At 51.8% G+C, this 17,787-nt stretch overlaps 1 protein-coding gene across 1 annotated transcript in view; it reads right to left on the bottom strand.

The window, feature by feature from the left end:
- The window catches only part of Tcerg1l (transcription elongation regulator 1 like), a 168,709-nt gene that overhangs the window by 37,237 nt on the left and 113,685 nt on the right, over window positions 1–17,787 (bottom strand). Inside the window, exons 6-7 of the mRNA XM_027929871.2 lie at window positions 17,692–17,780; window positions 5,108–5,262 (exon numbers count right to left, since the gene is read on the bottom strand). Of these exons, the coding sequence (XP_027785672.2) occupies window positions 5,108–5,262; window positions 17,692–17,780 (244 nt within the window). The remainder of the gene's footprint in view (window positions 1–5,107; window positions 5,263–17,691; window positions 17,781–17,787) is intronic.

Genomic DNA, 17,787 nt, shown 5'->3' with positions numbered 1-17,787 from the left:
GGAGAGAGGCTCCGCAGCTGCCTGGGAAGGTGGAGGACCTCGGAGAGGTTTGAGGAGTAGAGCTGGTGGGAAGACCAAGGCCAGTACTCACCACAGTGAAGAGCTAGTAATCTCCCCAAGAATGGCAGGGCATGTAATGGATGGGCTTGGGGTGAAGCCTGGTGCTTCTCATTTCACTTTAGTTCAACAGGCATTTATTCTCAACTAACAGCAAAGCTACAGAGCCATAAAAAATCTGGATGCATTGCAAAGTAATTAGAAAATAATTCAGGCCTTCACTTGAATCCCTCAGCAATGCTAACAGAATGAACAAGCGGCTTCTTCCCTAATCTGCTGGGTGATGAGCAGCTTAGTGCTCTGGGCAGTTCTGGATCCCACCCATAGACTTCCTAATACCATGTGCTGCCCATCCACACACTGTGCACACCCAACAGCAGTCCATTTAGTGGACATCTATAAAATCCACTTATTCCATTTGTCTCTTGAAAAATAATGGGGGTCAACTGGAATGCTTAATTGTTGCATTTCAGACTAGAAACCAGAATTAATAGCCTGAAATCTGGAATGATTCATAGATGAACAAAATGTGAAAGCAAAATTCTCTACCAAGAGCTTATCACAGTCTCCCCAGAGCGTGTTGCAATAATGAGGGTCAAAGCACTCGATGAGTCGTGATGAATGACCGTCAGGATGGTGCCACACTGGCTGGAGGTCATCCACTCAGCTCCCTCATCATTAATTAATCCTCCAGAAACAACTTCTGCCCTAATTGTTTGGCTGCAAAACTCTCCAGATGAATTTTAGGAAATAGAAATTATGCTCTTCAGGACCAATTCTACCCTGGCAACTGGACATTGAAAGTTGAGGTCATGATTATTTGCATATCTTTAAGAATCATCTAAACAAAAAATAATGTTTTAAGACCATCTCTTCCTCTATTTATAAGAGGAGGTAATATTAAAAATAGTTTTATAACCAGGTGGTAGAAAATAGACCCAAGGCCAACATCATACTGAACAGAGAAAACCTGAAACATTTCCTTTAAACTCAGGAACAAGACAAGGATGTCCACTCTCACCACTCCTCTTCGACATAGCCCTTGAAACTCGACTCAGAACAATCAGGCAAAAGAAGGAAGTTCAAGGGATCCAAAAAGGAAAAGAAGAGGTCAAATTACCTCTGTTGGTGATATGATCCTATGTCAACAAGATGCAAAAAATTCCACCAGAAGACTTTGCAGGAAAGTAGCAGAATGCAATATCAACATTCATAAATCAATAACTTATGAATATAATACCTCTATAATGAATCTTCTGAAAAGTAAATTAGAAAAACTATCCCATTCACAATGACCTAATAAAATACTTGGGAACTAATATAAGCAAAGAGGTGAAGACCCCCACAATGAATATTATGAAACACTGAAAAAATAAATTGAAGAAGACCTTAGAAGATGGAAAGACCTCCCATGTTCTTGTACAGCAGAATTAATATTGTCAAAATGTTCATAATACCAAAAGAGATATACAGACTCAGTGAAATCCCCATTCTGAATACCAATGACATTCTTCACAGTACTAGAAAAAAAAACAGTTATACAATTAATTTGGAAGAATAACAGATCCAGAAGAGCCAAAGCAACCCTATTTAGCAAGAAGAACAATGCAGGACACAGCACAATATATCTTAAATTCTATTACAGAGATATAGTAGCAAAAACAGCAACATGCAGACATGAAACCAATGGAATAGAATAGAAATGTAGAGACAAGCCCCATGTTGGGACAGTCATCTGATATGCAAGAGAAAAGATGATCATTTTAACAAATGGTGCTGGGAAAACTGGATATCCATATATAAAAGGAGAAGCTAGATCCTTTTTTTCATCCTGCATGAAAGACAAATTAAAGTGGATGGAAGTTGTAGGAATTAGAACAGAAACTTTGCAACTGGAAGAAGAAAACTCAGGGTCAACACTTCAACATATTGGTATAGGCACTGGCTTCCTTAACAAGACCCCTAAAGCTCAAGAAATAAAATAAAAAATCAACAAGTGGAAAACCATCAAACTAAAAAAAACATCTACACAACAAAGGAAACAGAGTGTAAAGAGAGAGCCTGCAGAATGGCAGAAGATCTTTGCCTGTTCCTCCATAGAAGATGAATATCCACAATATGTAAAGAAGTAAAAAATCTCAACACCAAAAAACAAATGACCCAATTAATAAATGGGCAGAAGAACTAAACAGACACTTCTCAAAAGAAGAAACACAAATGGTCAAAAATATATGAAAAATGTTCGACATCTCTAGCCATCAGGGAAGTTCAAATTAAAACTACATTGAAATTCCATCTCACTCCAGTCAGAATGGCAAGGTCAAGAATACAATTAATAATGAATGCTGGCGAGAATATGGGGGAAAGGTACAAGGTTGGTGAGACTGCAAATTAGTACAACCACTCTGAAAAGCAGTACGGAGATTCTGCTAAAAACTAGGAATCAAAGCAAATGACCCAGCTGTCCTACTCTTCAGTATTTATCCACAAAGAATTAAAATCAGCATACTATAGTGAGGCAGCCCCATCAATGATTTAGCAGTGCAATTCACAGTAGCCAAGTTGTGGATCCAGCCCAGGGGCCAGCAGATGAATGGATCAAGAAAATGTTGGTGTATATACACCATGGAGTTTCACTCAGCCACGAGAAGAATGCAGTTGTGGCATTTGCTAGTAAATTGATGGAACAAGAGAACATCCTGCTAAGTGAAAGAAGCCAGACTCAGAAACCAAGGGTTGGATGTTCTGTCTCATATGCTGGAACTAGAGCAAAATAAGTCATGGAAAGGGCAGTCAGATATCAAGAAGTCAGAGGGAAATCAGTGGAGTAGAAGGAGATTAAGGTGGGGGAGGAGGAACAGGAAAGAGGGGTAAATGCCAAATGAACATGACAAAATCACACTGTGTGTATGGCATAGCATACCACGACCTCCACCTTTATGTATATCTATAAGGCACCAAGTAGAAATAAGCAGATTACAGGTGTAATCCCAGCAGCTCGGGAGGCTAAGGCAGGAGGATCACAAGTTCAAAGCCAGCCTCAGCACAAGTGAGGCACTAAACAACTCAGCAAGACCCTGTCTCTAAATAAAATCCAAAATAGGGCTGGGGATGTGGCTCAGTGGTCAAGTGTTCCTGAGTATAATCCCTGGTACCTCCAAAAAAGTAAAAATAGAAAAATAAGTGAAAGACAGACCAGTAGAATAGAGAAAGGGGAATAGGGGGAGGGAAGAAGGGAGGGAAAATGTGGGTACTGGAGGAAAAACAATAACCAGTTTGCAAATTATGGAACAAATTTTGTGGACAAAAAAATGTTTTTACAACTACATACAATTTTGTATTCTCTCGTCTATCGCATAGAGCAGTCAGGTCCACCAGGGTAAAGTTGGTGGGAGATAGAATACCATGGGCATAAATTTAAACTAATGAGGTCTTTCCAGTTGGGTTGGGCCGATTTAAGGCTCAGCTCTCTATTATAAGCATGAAATGAGGGTCCTGTTAACAGAGGGAAAGGGAGCATTGACTTCCGGCAGGCAATGCAGGATCCTGTCCTCCACTCTCAGGCCCTCAGGCCTTGAGATGGCAGAGGACCCTGCATTTGCTCAGACCCGGCTGATGTCCAGATGATAGAAAAGGGAGAGCCATCATGCATGGCCTTTAACAAGTTCATTTCGTTCTTATTTCTACTGATTCTTCGGGGAAAAAAATGGAATCACATCCAATTATCTGGAAGCATGCAAGCTGAAGAAGAGAGCAGGGAGTCTGCCCGCTCACTCACCCTCTGCCAGGGGATAAATCACCATTAGGGTAAACTGGGCCTTAATGCTTCTCCTAGCCCTGGAAGTTCTCACGATCTTCCCAAGCTATGCACTGTTCTGTCCACGAGGAAGAACCTTGAGAGACTGATTTATATAATGGTTTTTGAGCCTCTTTCAGGACACAAAACATCTCTTTTAATACTGGATGCCACTTGATCAAAGGAGGAAAGAGAATCACCAAATCTATTGCTATCGTCCCTGAACCCAGGGCCATTTTTATGTACCTTACAGTTAAACATGTACCTAGGACATCTTTGACTCAAGCTGTCTGGAGGATGTTCTCAGCATCTTAAGTGAAATAAATAGTAAACCTGTCATCTCTCAAATCTTAGAAGGATAATACTACTTGGCAAGAGCACATGTCCACACCTCTTGGCACTGGTAAAAGAAAACTTTAGTAACACCATTTTCTAAAGGCCTCTGGATTTGACAGGTGCAGGCTGGTGTCATGCTGTGTTAGCCCCATATAATGTGAAATGAAAAATAGCATCACAAATACCATAAAATAACTCCCAGAATTAATCAAAGACCCTCTTTCAGGGGATCAAGACCCCATGTCCACTGGCCCGGCCTTTCAGCCATGCATGCCCGCCTCGGGGTGGCAGAGAGCTCCTCTCAGGCACCTCTCTGGTGGAGCGCTGCTAATTTAATCCACGTGCTCAGCGAGCAGGGCTTCCCCAGCACGGCAGTTCATAAAAAATGTATCAGCTCTAACCGGAAAGCAGCCTTCTGAAAATGCTGAGCGTTCTTCTCTGACTCTTGGTGAGACAAGATCTACAAGGGCCTCCTCACAATCAGCCGCCTCCCGCCGCCCAGCAGCCCAGTCTCTAAGGGAAGAGGGTCCTTGCCCCTCCTGACATGCGCTACCCTTGCTGCCGCGCTGTAGGGACTCAGCGCCAGACTCAGGGAGCCGGAGGCAGACGAAGGGCACTGTCTGCAGTGATGTTCAGCAGGCCTTTGGAACAGAACAAGAGACTGGCCAACGGCACATTAGACAGGAATGTGGGTGCAGGGGGTGGCCTCCCCGCACTCACAACACCCAGTGCACAGAGAAGCCGGAGCCGAGCACCTAGAAGGGACAGGTTTCTGCCCTGAAAACGTCAACAACTGCACCCCATGCCGGGAACGTGACCCCTCGTAACCAGTCCCCAGCCAACCAGGAAAAGCACCCTGTCGCCGCACGCCCCTGACACACGGCCCCAGCACGCAGAGACGCAGCACCCCTTAGTTACTTGCTGAGGCCTCCAGCTTGCGCTTGTGGGGTGGGTCCTCGATGATCCTCTTGAGGTCCCCACGGTTCTTCAGGTCCACAGGCTTCTCCCAGACGGACAGCTGCATCGTCGGGTTGAAGAAGAAGACCCGGTCATCGCCCGTCCAGACCACGCACCTGTTGAGCCGAAACTCACCTCAGTCACTCTCAAAGACACTAAGACCAAAGCCACTAGTGTGTGCCCTGACTCCGAGTGCCCTTCATGACTGGAAGCCACAGGTTGGTGAGGTCATTCCTGTGAAGCATGAACATGTCTCATTAGCAGGTGAATGTCCCCAGGCCTGTTCTCCTCCCAGCCAGGGACCCCAAAGCTCAGGGCAGGCAAGCAGCTCCCAAGGCCACCCCAGGTAGGGCTCTGTTTAACATCACTCAAACCTCCCTAGTTTGGCACCCCAGGGCGATGGAGGAGCCCCCAAGTCACAGCTCACTCTCCCTCAAGGGCCACTCCACCAGTGTCTGAGCCCTGCTCCTGCTCACCTTCAGGAGAACAAAGAATCCCATGAAATGGGATTTTCGGGTATGGAAATCTAAATAATCCGAAAGGCATCATCTGCAATCATCAAACCCCTCACTCGTGGAGAGTTATCAGAAAAGATTAAGAATTTAAAAAGAGAAGAGAGAGAAAAGTCCCTTCCTAAAGATCACGGCACCACCAGGTAATGCACAGGGGAGTCTGGGTTCCGACCTCTATGAACCCTGCAAATCAGCCAGTTGAGGCCAGCTAGGGTGGCCCTGGCCATGAGCTGCCCCAACTGCTCTAGGGGTGCTGCAGAGTGAGCTCCTTACTGGCCCAATCCTGTTTCTTGTCTGGGCCTCTGTGAGGTTCTCTTGGACCAGGTGTCCCTGGGCCTCAGCCTCCTTAGCCTCTGAGCGGCCTGGTGCTGTGATTTTCTGTCGACCTCTCAGCTGCTGGGGCGATGGGCAGGGGTCAGCCACATGTGCAACCATCAGGCTAAAGTTCCCTCAAGAAAGGACCCCTGACCAAAGGGGAGCACTGTCAGACACTGCCCAGGCCCCCAGGCCCCAGCATCTCGCTCACACCTCACCCTGCAGACTCACACAATGTCTGCAGTCAGCCTGGGTCAGTGCCAGCATCGGTCTCTCTGTCCTGCACTGAGAAAATCTCCCATGCTCACCCTTTTGAGGCTAGCCATGCTCGTGGGCTGCACAGAGGGCTCAGGGACCCAGCCCACATGTGATGACCTCCGGGCAGATCAGGGCCCTCCAAGAAATAACCCTGAGAAAATCTACTGGACTCCTATCCTGACCAAGCAGGGTTCAAGGGTGTGGTAGACAGAACAATGGTCCCAAAGATGTCCACATCTCCTTCCTTGTTGGTCCAGGTGTGCAGACCAACAAGTAAGGAGCTCACTGTGCAGCACCCCTAGAGCAGTTGGGGCAGCTCATGGCCAGGGCCACCCTAGCTGGCCTCAACTGGCTGATTTGCAGGGTTCATAGAGGTCGGAACCCAGACTCCCCTGTGCATTACCTGATGGTGCCGTGATCTTGGGAAGGGACTTTCCCCAGAACCCCCAAGCATGAATCACTGACTCAGCAAAGGGACTCTGCAGATGTGGTGAGATCTTGAGTGGGAAGAGTTCTGGATGAAGGTGGGCCTAAATGTAATCACAGCTGTCCTTGCAAGAGTGACACAGGCGGGGAGGCTTGAGGGCAGAAGCAGAGGTGGCACCTACCACACACAGAGGCAGAGAGAGACAGGAAGAAGCCAGCGATCTGCCTTGAAGGTGGAGTAAGAGGCCAGGAGCCCAGGAACCCAGATGCCCACTGGAAGCTGGAAAGGCAGCTGGAGGAGCCAGCCCTGGGCAGCCGGGCACCGTCTTCCAGGCACTCCCTTCCCTGTCCTAACAAGGACCCTCCAGTGCAGGCCCTGGGTGCTCTGGGCGCCTCTGGCCTGAGCCAGGGATGGATTGGTCTGGAGTGGGCTTCCCTAGCCCTCCCAGCTGAGCACTGCCTGGCCATGGAGACAGGCCCAAGGCCACACCCACCGCCCAGCAGCAGAAACTAAGCACACACTCTCATCAGCCAATGCTAGTGGCTTCTGGCCTCCAGAACTGGAGGAGCCCAGGCGTGCAGACCAACATGTGGCTCTGTCCCCAGAGGCTCAGAGGGAACATGCAGCACCCAGGCCCTGATCAGTGCACCCAGAAACACTGGCCACGGCAGGCCAGCTCATGATACCCAAAGAAGACTGCAGCTCCCCTTCCTGGCCAGCATGCCCTCGACCTCCTGGGGACCCTGAGAGGACCTCACTCCATCTTCCCTGTAGGTGAGGGGGATGTCCACCTCATTAGGGGAGATGGAACTAGGGCAGAAGAGCATGGTGCTCCAGGCCAGGACCCACCTCCCTCTGACCAGTCCTGTGCTGGGGGCTAGAAGACGAAGACAAGATCCATGAACTGAACCAGGACCCCTACCCAAGTGGTCAGGTCCCTTTCCTGTTCGCAGGCCAGGCAGGCCTCTGCCCTGGGAGAGGGTCAGGAGAAGCGGAGCCCCGTGGGGCCTGGAGGGAGGCTGCAGGCCTCCACAGGGAGACCAGCTGGCACTGAGGGCTTTGCTGAGTGCAGAGCCGGAGGTGGTTATGCAGAGCCGAACGTCCTGCGGGATTCATCTGCTGCATGGACTCCCTAGACCGCCTGGCCAGCAGGGAGCACAAACCCCTCACGGGAGCCAGGCTCCTTCCCCTGGACGCAGGGCTGGGGGAGGGCTGGCCATGTGCCTAGCTTGCCAGGACCCCACTAGACCCCCCCACTGGGCTGCACCCTTGGGGACTATTGTGCCGGGGAGGGGGCCTGCTGAGAGTCAGGCCAGCTCCAGTCCCCCACACGGGCTTCAGACGCCCTCCCATTTGGGCTGTGATGGAAAACAGCGCTGAGAGGAAGCCCCGGGAGCTGACAGTCCATTTGCAACAGTGTTGCTCGAGTTCTCTCTCCTTCAGGACCTTTGACTGACTTGGCTTGGGTAGGAAATTCTAGAAGTATCCCTTGTTCTCTATATCCATCTGTCCACTCATAAGGTCTCCCTAGAACAAGGACTGCTTCCTGTGGTCTAGCCACAGCAGACAGACCGACTGGCATGGTCATCATGTCAGAAGGTCATCCTGCCCTGCGGTCCCACAAGCACCTGTGACTGGGCACCACACCCCAAGGTAAGGCCCCATGGCCTTAACAAGGAGATACAGACCTGTCCCCTCCTCTAGAGGCCCTGGGCTGGGAGTCCAGGGTGGGCTTTGCTTCTCTGTCTGAACACCTTAGAGCACAGGTCCATGGCTGCAGGCCTCCAAGTCCCCCTTCCCAGAAGAAGGCTGCTTCCTTCCACCCTCAGTCTCCAACCTCAGTCCTAACTTCTGGACTCCTTTCCTCTTAATCTTCCAACTTGGAACCAGGACCCTGGTCACAGCCGTTGTTGGGGCCCCTCCCTGCCAATCCACCTCACTGGCAGGATGCCCACTCTGATCGCCATGAGCATTGGCTGTGCCCTTGGGAAGCCTGCAGGCCCTGACTGTCTGGGTGGAGGTAAAAGTGTGGCCAAGTCTCTCTGGTGCAAGTCACAGTCTGAAGCATGGCTGGGCTCCGACCAAGACCCCCTGTCCTCAGAGCCCCTGCCCGGCCTCCTTTCCCCCTCTCTGGCTGACGTCCCCCTATAACTTTCAGGCATGGGCGCTGCATCCAGGAAGCCCTGCTCAGGACCAGCCCCACAGGTAGGGAAGAACTGGGTGTTCTCGGGAAGCCTCCCAGTAGACTAGTTGGGAGGAACTCACAAACCTCACCTTCCTAAAACACCTGCACTTCAGGTTTTCGGAGAGAAACCCGAGACCTCCCAGCATGGCACAGCCTTTGCCAGACCCAGGAGGTAATGAGAAATGCTCACTGAGGCGCACCGGTTAATTAAGATCTGGTGCTTGGAGAATGCATCGGCTCATTTGATCAATGCCACCGTGGACAGGGCATTTCTGTCCCAACTACTAAGAAGTTGGAGGCTTTGGAGAGTCAGCCTCAAGGCGGAGGGCAAGGTGGGCGCCAGCTACCCCAGCCTCCAAGGGCTCCGCAGGCTTTCCCAGTGTGGGGCAGATGGGCTCCCCAGGTGCTCTGTAGTACCTGCTGGCTCTCCTGAATGCGAGGGCCTCCTGGGTTCTGAGCAGGCCCTGGTTAGAGGAGACGACGAGGACAAGGGACTAGGGGCTGAGAAGCAGGTAAGTGAAGACCATCCATGAGCAGGCCAGGAATGCACAGGACCCTGTGGTGGATGCTAACCATGGGGGGTTTCAACTGGGGTCCCCAAGAGCCACTCACAGATGTCCTGCCACCTGGACCCCAGGCTGTGGTCAAGGCAGAGGATCTGGGCAGGTGGACTCATGGTTTGGGAAGCCACAGTGGAAGGTTAGCCACATGAAAGCTTCCCAAGGGTAAGGCTGCATGGGAAGGTGCTGGGCACCTGGCCTCCTCTAGAGGAGGGAGGGAAGGGCAGGGCTGCCCAGATCAGGCTGAGCCCTGGGGGAGGCACCTGGGATCCTCCCATTTCCACTGGAAACCAAACATTCACCAGACCAGAGCAACCCAAGGGAGCCAGGCCCTTGGGCTCCCTGCTGGGGCTGCTGGCCTCCACCTGGCATGCCTCTCTCCCAAGGGTCAGAGGTGTGGGGTCCCTGAGAACGTGAATCCCCAGGCCCTTCTGATGGGCTCCATTCATTTCCTCATCAAGTCCTGAGGTATTTTGCCTTCTCACAGCTAACTCAGACAGGGGCTTCACATTCAGGGATTCATATTTATTTGTCCAAATTCTCCCCGATTCCATATCAGTCTTGGTTTTAAATTTGGTGCTTCAGTGGATGCACTGGTGCTGGCTCCTGGTGTCCGGAGCAGAGATGCCCATGGACCATCTAAGGCCCTGGAATCCTGGAACACCACCGGTGCAGGAGGCATCACCAACACCCCAACTTGCACCAGCGAACTTGAGCTTCTAATACCAGAAGGAGAGGAGCTAATTAGGGACTAATGGGGGAGTGTGGTCCAGGAGGGGGAAATGGCAGCAATTAACACAGTGCACATTAATATCCAGATACAAGGGCTGGATTTGTGGCGCAGCGGTAGAGCACTCGCCTGGCATGTATGAGGCCCTGGGTTCGATCCTCAGCGCCACATAAAGATAAATAAAAAAGGTATTGTGTCCATGTACAATTAAAAAGTATTTTAAAAAATATTCAGCTACAAGAACCAGCTCCTGTGCTGGGGAAAGTGTGTGGAATTGAACCACAGAGCTGGCGGCAGGTAAATAAATGTGGTTCCCGAGAGAAATCTGCCCCTCCACTTGTTACGGTTGGTTTCAACTAGACGGAGCCAGCTGTAACATGCAAAATTAATTTTATGTATCATTTTATGCCCATTTTAAGTAACATGGAGAGCTCCCCTTCTTTAATCATGCTGCATAACTCCTGGCTGGCCGCCACATCCCTCTTCTCTTTAACTGTCCCCATATCCCGGAGGATGTAATTAGTGCGTCAGTTATTTAAGTCTGGTACAGGATACCCACACTGAGCCGCTGGATATAAGAGGATCTGAATTGTATCAGATGAAATTGGAGACGTTTCTTTGTTGCGGAGAAGACTTACCAGGATCACCCTTCAACAGCAAACTCCAGCGTCTATAAGTTCTATGGGTGGACATCCATCTCTGTTTCTCTCCCAAACCTCACCTCAGCCCACTGGGGAACTGGTGCCTGGCCTCAGGGATTCATATTTATTTGTCCAAATTCTCCCCAATCCCAGATCAGTCTTGGTTTTAAATTTGGTGCTTCAGTGGAGGCCTCTGGCCTCTGGCCTCCACGCCTCCCACATGAAAGCCCGCAGGCCCTTGCCATGGATTGTACCACTGTGTGCCCTGTCCCAGGAGCATTCTGTATACTGGACAGAGCCTGGTGCACACTGGGTCTCATCTCTGGCCGGGCTGACCTGGGCGGGGATGAGGGTTCCCCCTGCCCCCGCACCCACTTCCCAGGCCAAGAGAGAGCAAGGGCATTAAGATTCAAGAAGGACAGAGTCAGTGTGTTCTCTGGCCATGGCTTCCATCACCACGATTCAGGAAGAGTGCACAAGTGACTGGCCGGGTCTGACACTGGACAAGGATAAAGACCAGCATGGGAATGGGCTGTCCCCTGATTGACAGCAACTCCTGCTGTGTGTGTGTGTGTGTGTGTGTGTGTGTGTGACGTGAAGGTTGTCAGGTGAAAGACACCACAGAGTGAAGGTGCTCCAGTTGATGGCAGAGGCTTGGGATGCGCAGGGCCCTGAGGCTGAAGTCCAGGAGGTCCAGGACCTCAACTCCCAAAAGCAACGGCTTGGCCCCTTTCCTGTTGCCCTCTTTCCTCCGCTTCTTCCTTCTGAGGCTAAGCACATGCATCAAGTTTTCCATGCAGACGTGGGAGGAAAGAAGCCTGAGGGAGAGTTGGAGTGCATCCTGCCCCTGCTCAGACGCACTCGCTGTGGCTTCCGGGGAGGAGCCGGGCTCACAGGCCCTGCTCCTGGGGTCTTCCTGTTCAGCTTCTCTGCAGAAGTCTTGGCAGATCGTATTATCCATCCTTAGCCATTTTCTTTTTCAAGTCTAGAGCAGTAAAGACTACAGGTCTGCGCTCAGCAGATGCTGTGGAGCCCTGGCCAACTGTCCACCTAGTCCTGCAGAGAGTGGACACAGAACCCTCTGGAGCCTGTCCTCAAGGTCTGCAGGGAAGCAAAGCCTTCAGGGAGTCAGTTTTGGTCCAGGTGAAGGGCTTCCGCACATTTCTGCCTCCATCTGCTGTAACTGAGCACTTTGACATTTAATTCAGCAGTAGACTCCCCTCCCCAGCAAAAAACACCTCAGCTGTCCCTTCCTGACATAATGAAAGACTCAATTATGCAAAGGGGACAAAGTGACATTTGGTTTCCCTTCAGTGGTATGTACTCAGAACAGAGTGCGTTGTTGCCAAGCTTTGTGAGCCTGGTGGCACATCAAGTAACTGCATGTGAGAATGATGTGCTTAGTGGCAGCCAGGCCACCACCTCTCTTACTGACAATGACTCCTAAGGACCTTGCTTTGTCAGACGCCATCCTCCAACTGCACCCAAGCACAGGCTTTCGTGCCAGCTCTTTTCAAGTGAAATGATTCAATGCTTGTATTTTTTAAAATGCAGAGAACCATTTTTAACATCTCATACCCATTAAATTAGTAGTTATAAATTATTTGAAAGATATCAATAACAGGTGTTGAAATATCAAGTCTCGGAAGGTCAGAATTAAATCCCTGCTATTCACATAGCAAGGATGTGCCTGGGATTTCAACATGGCTCAGCTGTCAGAGGATTGTCACCAGCCTGATGTCTGCAGTGATCCTACCAAAGCTGGCCTCTCACATCATCAGTGTCTGTGACCTGCTTACTTCTCCCTGGCAGAAGTGTGAATCAGCCAGAGGCCTCTGGGCTGTGACACCTGGGAACGCACCTGTCGGCTTTGATACCAGCCTCGAACAGTCCAGCTGCCTGCACTTCTTAGGCCAGAAACCTGAATCGGCTCTGCCAGGAGAGGCAGCTTCTCAGACACCACCTTCCCCACGGCCGAGGGGGGGCCTGCTGGTCCTGGGAGCGCACTGGCCCTCTCCACTTTAAAAAATACTCTATGCTGTGCTATTAATAGATCAGACTAACTGAGCACTACAATTCGAATTTTTCAGAAAAGGCTATGATGCTAAAACCAAAGCTCAATATATATTTTCAGTTTCATGAGACCAGCTAATTATTTGTACATCCATAATTTTTAAGATAATTTTTAAGGTGCTATTTAATCATCCTTGCTGACATTTATTGTCATTTAAGCCCAAAGCTCATGGATTTTACACTTGTTTAACAATTACCTCTGCAACCTCCCTGTGACATCAACACCACCAAGAAAAACATTTTAATTACCTCCAATGAAAGAGTGGTTTAATTCCTCCAAAATTACCATTGGGAGCAAATTCCAAATTATAAAGAGGAGGAGGAGGAGGAGCAGGAGGAGAGAAATAGAAATCTCCTAAGAGATTGAAACAGTGCTATTCTGCTATGGACATACCTAAAGACAGAGCAGATCTGAAAAAGTCATTCAAATTCCACTCCAGAATCTCAGCCTTCTCCTTAGGGTCTCTTGGCCACTCTGCACAGAAAGTGGGGGGGGGGCACCCTGCACTTCCTGCCTCTCCCTGGGAACCATCCAACAGTGTTAGGCTAAATGCCTTTCTGAATTGCGGAGCTGGCTGAGGAAGTTATTCTGGACCCTGAAACCATTTCTAATGGTTAACTGGCACAGGCGGCAAGGGGAGAGTGAGTAGACGGCTCTCGCTCCATCGTGATTCACCGACAGGCACTGATGTGCTTTTCTCCAGGGCTCAGCATTACATAATATGTCCAGGGAGCCTGTGCATCTGGCCAGCTCTCCTGCAGCTGGGATGTCAGAGGGAGTCCCACACAGGAGGAATGAGTAAGGCGCAGACCACTTGCTGTGGCCCTCCATGGGTGGCTCTCCATAGCCTCCTCAGGTGGCTCTCTGGCACAGACAGAGCCACCATGGGAGAAGGAGGACAAATGCCCCTTCTCCTGTCACCACTTGTCACCAAGTTTTACCACCTCATCACCTTCTAGGGTGTTTTCCACACAGAAAAGGCACTGGGTGGCATTTCCCTCAAAAGTGCTTTCCTTCCCCACAAACACGCCTGAGGCTTAGCGCCCGGCTGACCTGGTGTCCTCTGAAGCATTCCGTTTCTCAGCCACCGTGATGTCAGCCCAGAATGAGAGCCACTGCGTGTTCTCTGTCATGGGTTCCAAGTCTTCTCACCTCCTGTGACTGCAATGGTGTCTGGACAGCTCTGAGCTGAGGACGGTCCTCTCTGAGCCACACCAGCCCTGCTCACGTGGAACCTTCAGGAGCCAAGGCCTCCTCAGGAGCGTTTGGTGGGAGATTGAATGGGAAGCCTTGCTGCCAGTCTCCTTCTGGGATCTGACCTGAGGGGGCTGCCTGGACCCTCCCCCTGGCCTGCTGAGCCAGCTGGCACTTGACTGGCATGGAGAGCCTTCGAGAGGGCATCCCCCACCATGGACGAACCCAAGCAAGATTCCCCTGAGATGCAAGAGGCTAGTCAGAGCTCCTGCCAGCCCGTCCTGCTACCTGCCACCGGACAGTACTCCAGGGACTCCCTGGTGTCCTGGAGCTCCACTTCCAGAGACCTGTCCCTCCCCCTATCCTTCTGCCCACTCACATGGGGCGCCTCACCCTGATCCTCAGGTATGAGACATTTTCCTGCCCACCAGCAGCCACAGTGACCGTCTGAGGGCAGCTCTGGGTGGACAGGCAGACTGCAGCCTGCTGACAGCCAGGCCAGACCTTTGGAGCCACACAGGTCAGATTCTTGGCCTGAGCTTCCGTCCAAGATGAAGACCAAGAGCTCTCAGTTGGGCAGTGACGGGCAGCTGTGTCTGGCTGGAGCTGTCGATGGGTGCCCTGCTCCTTCCCAATGCCTCCCCAGTTCTGGTGGGCTATCAGCCACCCACTGGGACCTCCTGTGCTCTTACTTGTCGAAGGGCCACCTGGGAGCCTGCTCTTCAGGACGAGGGCAGCCTTCTGCAGCCAGGGCTCTTCCAGATGGGCAGCAGGAAAGAAGGCCAGTGATGGAACCACACCTGCCTGTCCCCCTGTGCCTCAGAGGCCCCACCCAGCACCTGGCTGGGTCAAGCCTCACATCAGCCAAGCCCAGGAGAGACTCACAGCGGAGAGTTTGAGTGACGATATAGAGTGACAAAACAGCATCAGCCCTGGTGGCAGGAGCTCTGCTCCTGGTGGCAGATTGCGGCGTGGGGAAGAGGCATCGTACGCCATGCCAACACGAATGGGGCTATCATTTCCACACACCTGTGCCACAGCAGGAGAACCGGGCTCTGGCTGCCCCTCACCTCACATATCAAGGCCCCTGCACTTTGCAGGGGAAGTGCATCTGGCCTCAGGAAGGTGGGCTCTTCCTTTAGCTGAAGGGCTGCTCAGCAAAGCCAGAGGCTCGGGTTCAGGCTTCCTGAGATAGAGGGAACAAGCAAAGGGCCCGGGAGAAGCATTGGCAGCTTGACGGTCACCTCTGTGACACTGCCCAGGCCCCAGCAAGTGGCCTGGTTCTGATTCACACAGTGCACTCACGGACTGAAGCTCCTCCTGCCACGTGTGGGTGTCTAGCTCTTCTCCCGGAGCAGGAGGACACGTCCACTGCCCGGCTGGGCTCTGTTGGAGAGTCCTTTTCTCCATCAGGACCGCCGGTCAGAGAGAACACATCACCGGTGAGAAGACCAGCAGTCTGCAGGTCTGGCCTCCTCTTTCCTCCAGGGCACCCCAGGCACATGGCCCTGTCCCAGCCCCTCTGCTAACCTGGGAGTTCTCAGTACCAGCACCAAGTGCTTGTTCACTCCACCACTGGAGGTACTTGTGCTTGGTTGCTCCCCTCTCAGCAGTCTTTCCCAGGGTCAGGGTCTTCCCTCCCAGTGTGTCCAGCCCCCACTCTACTCCTGACCCCAAACAGCTGCTGACACAGAACTGGGCGCCTTCCTGTCATGATCCTGGGACACGCGAGGTAACCCCCACCCAAGGCAAGAAGGCTCACACAGGGATCTACGATTCACAGACTGAGGGCCCCAGGAGGGGGCTGGGCCAGAACAGGGGCCCTGCTGACTTCCGGGGTCCTGCTTAGCATCCTACAGTGTAGCACCACACCACAGATGAGGTAAAACTGCAGCTTTCACTGTTGGAATGTCCCAGAGTGCAAGGTCACTCCTGAAGTTACCATCCCCCAGGGGAGCTCTGCCAGAACTGTGACAGGTCCAGAGGGGGTCAGTAAGCTGTCCCCCCCAGTGTGATGGGCTGCAGTGCACCTGCCCCTGAGGCTCACATTGGCAGAGCTTGGTATCCAAGATCCCACACGGCGTGTGTGTCGTGTGTGATGGTCCTTCCCCCAGGCCCCTGGCACAAAGCTCCTCCGACTGCCGGGCTTGTCGAGGGAGAGGAGGGTCCTTCACAGCTCCCCACAGGCCCCCCCTGACCACACCTGAGTTTTGCTAACTTGAAGGCCTGGAGAGTACAGGTTGGGGGCTGGTGTCCAGAGATCAGCCCTGGGATCAAGCCCCTCCCCAGTCTCCCAGGGGAGTCAGAGGGGCTGAGGATGAGTGGCCACTTGGTTAGTGACTTTTCAAATCATGCCTATTAAGGACACTCCACCCATTTGGGGATCTGGGGGTCCTCCTGGGCTGTGCACATGTTGAGGTGCCTGTGCGTAGGGCGGAGACACAAGCTTTAGGTCCCTGTCTGTGCATCTCTTCCACCTGGCTGCCCATGTCCCCTGTGGTTAGCCGTGATTGTAACCATGTCACCCTCCTGAGAGCTACAAGTCACTCTAGAGAATCTTCATCAAAGCTGAGGGTTGTGGGGGTAGCCCTTGAATCTGTGGTCAGCTGAATGGAAGTATAGGTGGCCTGCCGGGGCCACTTGTAGCCAGCATCTGCTGTTAGTGGCCTGTGAGACAGAGCCCTGAGCCGTGGGTCTGAGGCCACCTCCACACTCCTTGTGGTACACTCAGATTGAACTGTAGACACCAGGGCACTGAGGACCCGGGTCTTGGGAAGCTGCTCCCCAGGGTGCTCCTGGCACAGGGCAGTTTCTGCTGAGGGCAGAGAGCCAAGGCCACCGTGCTGCAGACCTGACCACGGCCACCAGCAAGGAGGGGGTGTGGACTCTCCAGGCAGGCGGGGTCTGCATCATCAACGGGTGACCTTGGCACAGCCACAGGCAGAGAGGCTGGTCACAGGGGCACTCCCACCCAGTGTGCGGAGTTGGGGAGTCCCGCGGGTGGCCAGCAGGTCTCTTCTCTGAGCCTGGATGGCATGGTAAACTGACACAGGCTGGGGCCATGTCTGGTCTCTCCCTGATCTGTTCCTCTCAGCTGTGCGCTACGCTCTAATCTTCAGGTTTTAAAACTTGATTTTTTCTATAATAACCTTTTTATCCTGGTTCCAAATTACTCCATTACAAAAGGGCACTTTTAAAAACCAAAGACTGTGGCTCCCTGGTGGAGGGTATTTTTGAGTATAGCACACTCAAAGATCAGGAATCCTCACAGGCCATGGAGGGAGCCTGGTGCATCTTTAATTAACAGCGGCTCATGTTCCTTTTCTTGGAGGCGCGGGGAGAAGACCCTCTGCAGCTTCAGCAAGCTGCACCCACGTCAGGCTGCTGTCTCCCCCTGATCTATATGCAGCAGCATTACTGTTTTATACACATTCACAAACACATCAGAGCAGGAGAACTTATCACTTAAGTGCCGTTTTTCTTTCTGCAGGATGTGACAATGGCGTAGATTATACCTGCCATGAGTTGCAGATTCATATATTAAAACACAATATACCTGGGAGGCTCTTTTTTCTCTTTGGCTGCACCAACCAAAGCCAGGGCGACAGGATAGTATTTCTCATTGCTCTGGGGTTTTGGGGCATCTTACCAGGGGGATCCAGGCACCGGGGTGGAGGCCACAGGTCTGTTGCCTTTTGGGGTGCTGTCCTCCCCACTCTCCAGCATGGATGGAGGCTCCTTCAAC

Source organism: Marmota flaviventris, chromosome 4 (assembly GCF_047511675.1).
Source record: "Marmota flaviventris isolate mMarFla1 chromosome 4, mMarFla1.hap1, whole genome shotgun sequence".
NCBI classification, from domain to species: Eukaryota; Metazoa; Chordata; class Mammalia; order Rodentia; family Sciuridae; genus Marmota; species Marmota flaviventris.
The sequence above is the reverse complement of the archived record's forward strand: the minus strand, read 5'-3'. Positions and strand labels throughout refer to the sequence as shown.